Source organism: Andrographis paniculata, unplaced genomic scaffold, assembly GCF_009805555.1.
Source record: "Andrographis paniculata isolate CXL003 unplaced genomic scaffold, ASM980555v1 Contig69END, whole genome shotgun sequence".
NCBI classification, from domain to species: domain Eukaryota; kingdom Viridiplantae; phylum Streptophyta; class Magnoliopsida; order Lamiales; family Acanthaceae; genus Andrographis; species Andrographis paniculata.
Window position 1 is genome coordinate 6,703,576 of NW_026137605.1, and position 5,851 is coordinate 6,709,426.

General features: G+C 36.9%; 1 protein-coding gene across 1 annotated transcript; it reads right to left on the minus strand.

Moving 5' to 3' along the window:
- LOC127263327 (uncharacterized protein At4g28440-like) lies at positions 1–2,300 on the minus strand. The gene is made up of 3 exons (XM_051292303.1): positions 2,055–2,300; positions 1,300–1,492; positions 1–307 (listed from the first exon to the last, which is right to left on the minus strand). The coding sequence occupies exons 1-3, from the start codon at positions 2,271–2,273 to the stop codon at positions 123–125; spliced, it is 597 nt and encodes a 198-aa protein (XP_051148260.1). The 5' UTR covers positions 2,274–2,300; the 3' UTR covers positions 1–122.
- Between the last annotated feature and the right edge of the window lie 3,551 nt (positions 2,301–5,851).

Sequence of the window (5,851 nt, forward strand, 5' to 3'; positions counted from 1 at the left end):
TAGTTCAGACAAGAAACCATTTTAACACATGGAAAACAATTGTCCTACAAAAATGTAACAGAAGCAAGAGGGTAGTGATTGAAATATGAAAGATGAAAGGGTAAGGGTGCCCAGAAGAGTGCTCAAACAACACAGACAATACGTTCAAACTCTATTAAGGACAAGTTGTTACTTTCGTCGACAGAGAAGCTACCACTCCCAACTTCAACTCGTCCAGATCTGTCCACCGCCACCCTCATCGATCCTTTGAACATGTCGATTTTTGCATTTCCAAGTATCAGAGTGTTGCCCTTCTTTGCCAACTCCACTGAACAAATAAATAAATATAAAATATGCACATCAATCAATAATAACCTAGGGTGGTAATATTAGGAATATATTCATTCTACAATGACCAGGAAATCAAACAGGCCCTAGATGCTTGCTTAATTGACATAATATTGCCAGAAATGCATCTTGGTTTTGATGTTTCATAACCATTTGAAGAGGTTAATCTTGAACAAATGAAACATACAATGTCAAAGAAACCATCAGCTCAATACTGAAAGCAAGTTAGCTCCAACACCACATCCTAATGAATCATTCATCTTAAAAAAAAGTTAAACCATTTCATTGATTAGGAAGCAGCGGCTCTCGAGACTATTCAGCAAGGGACGTGGAAAAGATAAAGACAATATTACTCATAATCCACCCAAGTTTGAAATTTTTGCACTATTCTTCCTCGTGATTTAGAAATATTGCATTTTTAGGAGTTTTTGTGCAACATTTTTGAAAATACGAAGGAGTCTTGCTTTTCAAATTAAGAAATTATGTGCAATTATCACTATAGCCTTATATATTGAAACCATTACTTTTCTCCCCATAAAGTAATACAGAATATCTAGTTGGAAAGCAAAGAATTCCAGAATCAACATCCACATTCACCTATCAGAGAAAAATAGTATACGACAAGATGATATCTAAATTGAAAATTTCTATCTTGTTATCCATGCGAAAAACTCTTTTTCGTTTGATATGAGAACATGATCACACACAATTTATACATAAAAGTGAGAGGGCAATAGATACTTAATGAATTGCCTTCTTGAAACCCAACAAACACCAACATAATATCTCCATAGAGCATAGTAATAAAAGACAATGACAAGCATTCTAGTTTCTTATGCAATTTGGTGGAAAGCACTAGCATTTCGGTTAACATAAAATCATGCCAATTGAATCATACTACATGCAGATTGTATATACTTTAAAACAAGAAAACTCATTGCAGGCAGAGAATTTAAGAAATAACTTTTTAACCTTGATCATTTCTTGCTGTAAAAATGATCATTCCCGTCTCATCCCCAACTAAGCATTCAGCAAACCGCCCCTGACTTCGACCTCTCTGCACTACCGTCTTTGCATCGATAACCTTAACACTTAAATTAAATCCAGTATCTGAAGGGCGCAGCTGGTTGACCTTGGTGAATTGGCTCTTCTGATCAGCCATATCCTGTATAAAGTTTTAGGACTCTTAAATACATCACACATACCTCAGAATGAACAACTCACATAAGTGATCAAACTTGACAAACATATAACTAAGATCGACAAAAATAAACCAGAAGTAATAAGGCGCCTCCAAAAAATTGTGAAGATTTCAGATTATTTCTAGTTCTAGTTGACAGCCTTCACTTCAAATCAATTACAATACAGATTTAGCGCGTTTAACACCTCTCATCATTCATTTTCTACTTAATCAGAAATTTCAACGGACAATTCAATGAGCATCTAAATCCAGCGCACGAAAATGCAATCATAGACCGCACGCATTGATTCAACCCTCACAGCGGGTAATTAGTAATAGAAAAACGCGCAATCGCCACCACAAAATTCAATCCTTTCCGGATTCAGAATGCAGAAAGACTGCGATGTAATTCAAGAAGTAAACGCAGATCTATCTCCCACGCAGATCGTAAAAACAGCGAAACAATTATCAAAGCAAACAAATCAAAATCAGTAAAAGGTGAAGAGCTTTTTCAAACAGTAAGCACAAGAATTGGACAGCAGCGAACCTGAATATACGCAGAGAAAATCGCGACAATTAATTTTCTGAAACAGAGGAGCTTGGGGAATCGAAAGAGTCGAAGATGTCGAACGACTACATAGAATGACAAGGGCTTTGTGGTAAATGCATATCTTCTTAGGGCGCACTGTAAACACCTAGGCCCTCGTCGCACATGAATATTCCACTGTCTCGGATTTCGCACGATTTCGCAACATGATATGCTCATATGCAAGAACGGGCGGATTAATCGGGTCGTGCATTTTGTGGATCCTGTTTAAACCGAATTGAACTTTAAATTTTAATTGTTCTTTTTCTAAAATAAAAATAAAAATGAAATAAAAATCGAATTAAAGTTTTTTAGAATTAGATAAATCGAATCAAATCATTGGTTTAAAACCAAATAAATTTTATTTATAATTAAATACAAATATTCAAAATTATAATATATAGTAATATTAATTATTAATATATTATTTTAATTATTTTTTAAAATTTTGGATTTTTCGGTTAGTTGAATTTGAGAATTGAAAATCATAATCGAATTGAAATACAAATTTATAAATTCGATTTTGAACGGAACCAAATCAATTAATCGAATAGTGTAAACCAAAAAAAAAAAAAAATTGATTTTTCTTTGTTTGAACCTATCACTGCTCATGTGTGAATGTTATTGTTGAAACGTGATTTGGATTTAGTGGTCTACCCGATTCGAAATCAAAGCGAAATGGTTGTTTCAATTAGCAAGGTTTCTTTTGAGTTTATCATAATTAATAACAAATATACTTATGATGTAGGGTGTTTTGGGGTGCTTATAAATAGATAGTTATGATTCCTAGTCGTATGACATGACTGTAACTCTCTCTGAATCAGTATACTAAAATCTCTCTGGTTCCTACCCGTGGAAGTAAGTTGAGACACCGTCATCGAACCACGTAAAACATCTGTGTTCTTTATTTGATTTCTTTCTCGTTTTCTCATAACAAGTGATATCAGAGTCATATCTCATTGATTGATGATGTCCTCGTATAAGTTTGATCTGGAGAAGTTTAATGGGTCGAATGACTTCACGCTCAGGAAGGTCAAGATGAGGACACTTCTGGTTGAACAAGGATGTGCGGTTGCATTGGAGGGAGAAGACAAGTTTCCTAAAGACACGAAAGAGAAGATAAATAAGGAGATTTTGACAATGGCTCATTTTGCGATCTTATTGTCAGTTACTGATGAGGTGTTACGGGAGGTTGTAGATCAGACAACGACTTTTGGGTTATGGAATAAACTGTGTGAGAAGTACCAAAGCAACTCTCTTACGAACAGGCTATATCAGAAGCAACGTTTTTACACCCTCCGGATGTCTGAAAGTACTCAGGTAAATGATCACCTTGATACCTTTAACCGTATCATTCTTGAACTTCAAGGGGTTGAGGTTAAAGTAGATGATGAATATCAAGCTCTAATTTTACTGTGTTTACTATCTGGTTCATATGAGAATTTTGTAGATACTATATTATATGGTAGAACTACAATTTATATTAATGATGTGAAAGATGCCCTTATGTCGAGAGAATTGAAAATAAAGGTTTCTTTGGAAAAGGGTTTTGATTCAGGTCTGTGTGTAGGTAGGGGAAGACCACAGGAGAGGGGTAACGGGAATGGGAGGTTACGTTCAAAATCAAAATCCTCTAGCAAAGTTAAGTGTTATCTTTGCAAGGAGAATGGACACGTTAAAAGGAATTGTCCACAAAAGAAGAGAAATACAAAAGTTGATTCTAGTAACAGTGGCAGCAGTGCTACTGTGGTACAAGACAGTTCTGATGATGGGGACTTTGGTGAAGTTCTGACAGCGTATAGTGCCAATACTGCTGATTCCTGGATTATGGATACCGGTGCTTCTCACGATATGACGTTCTCTCGTGATCTATTCACTTCTTTTAAAGAATGGAATGGAACTGTGAAGTTAGGTGATGATGGGTTTCTAGCCATAAAGGGGAACATGATAGTGCAGATAAAATTGTATGATGATACTGTCAAGAAATTTGACTGTTGGTATGTTCCTGAATAAAAGGATTTGATTTCTCTTGGCACCTTAGCCAATAATGGTTTAAAATATCATGGTGAAGGTGAGTGGGTGAAAGTCCTGAAAGGTGCTCTGGTAACGATGAAGAGAAAACTGCAGTATGAAATTTATTTTCTACAGGGCAGTTCAGTGATGGGAACGTCTGCGGTATCCCAGTCTTTGGATAAACATGATGACAGGACAAATTTGTAGCACCGTCGATTAGGTCATATGAGTGAGCTAGGGTTGTCTGTGTTGAGCAAGCAGGGTTTATTTGGTGGGGATGTGATAGGTAAAATTCAATTATGTGAGACTTGTGTAAAAGGGAAGCAACGCAAGGTGAGGTTTAGTACCGGTCATCACACTTCAAAAGAAATTCTGGAGTATGTTCATTCAGATCTATGGGGTCCCTCTACGGTGAAATCGTAGGGCGGGTGTTCTTACTTTGTCACTTTCATAGATGATTATTCGAGAAAAGTCTGGTTGTACTTTTTGAAGACTAAAAATGTGGTGTTTGGGAAGTTCAAGGAGTGGAAGATCATGGTTGAAAAACGAACGGGTAAACAGGTTAAGACTCTAAGAATTGATAATGAGTTGGAGTTCTGCAATGCTCTATTTGATGATTTATGCAAAAAAGAAGGTATAGTGGGGCACCACACTATACGACACACACCACAACAAAATGGAGTTACAGAGCGAATGAACCAAACTCTCATGGCGCGTGCTAGGTGTATGCGCATATTTGCTGGCTTATCTAAGCAATTTTGGGCTGAAGTAGTTAACACTGCTAGCTATCTGGTTAATAGATCTCCATCAACTACAATTGACTTAAAGACTCCTTAAGAGGTATGGTCCGGTAAACCCTTTGATTATTCTAATCTGAGAATATTTGGATGCCCTGCATACGCTTATGTGAATGATTGTAAGCTAGAGCCGAGGGTGGTAAAATGAATATTTCTAGGGTATGCAACATGAGTAAAAGCTTATCGACTGTGGTGTACAGAAGGTAAAAATCCTGGTAAATTTTTTATTAGCAGAGATGAAACTTTTGATAAATCTGCTATGCTTGATAAGAGTAGAGGTTGTGAAAGTATTGCAGGTACAAAAGATTGTGGTGCTGACCAAATGGTGGAGTTTGAGACTCCTGACAGAGTTGTGTTAGAGGAAGAACAACAGGATAATACTATTGATCAATCTGATTAACCAGATCAGTCAAAACCTCAAGGGAAACCGGTTGAGGGGGGAAGCTGATGACGTTGGTACTGGGGTTGAAGATTCCATAGCAGTAAGAAAGGGAAAGAGAAATATTCAGAAACCAGCTAGGTTTGCAGGATATGTCAATACATGTGATATGAATTATGTGGCTTATGCACTAGCAGTTGGTGATGATCTTGGCTCTGATGAGCCAAAGACATATAAAGAAGTTGTGGCGAGTAAAGATGCAGAAACCTGGATTATGGCAATGAATGAAGAGATGCAGTTTCTTGAAAAGAACAAAACTTGGGATCTTGTTGCATTACTAAAAGGGGTGAAGCCAGTGGGATGCAAGTGGGTCTTTAAAAGAAATGAGGAAATTCCTGGTGTTGAACCTGCTAGGTTCAAGGCGAGACTGGTGGCAAAAGGATTCTCACAGAAGGAATGAATCGATTACCATGAAGTCTTTTCTCCTGTGGTGAAATACAAAACCATTCGGGTTCTTTTGGCAATAGTGGGTGCTTTTGATCTGGAGTTGGAGCTGATGTAAAAACAAC

Coding starts and splice junctions, on each gene's coding strand:
- LOC127263327 (XM_051292303.1), bottom strand. CDS start 2,273: ATGAGCATATCATGTTGCGAAATCGTGCGAAATCCGAGACAGTGGAAT. Junction 1,493..2,054: donor TTTTCTCTGCGTATATTCAG/GTTCGCTGCTGT, acceptor AACTTTATACAG/GATATGGCTGATCAGAAGAG. Junction 308..1,299: donor TACAGCAAGAAATGATCAAG/GTTAAAAAGTTA, acceptor TTATTTGTTCAG/TGGAGTTGGCAAAGAAGGGC.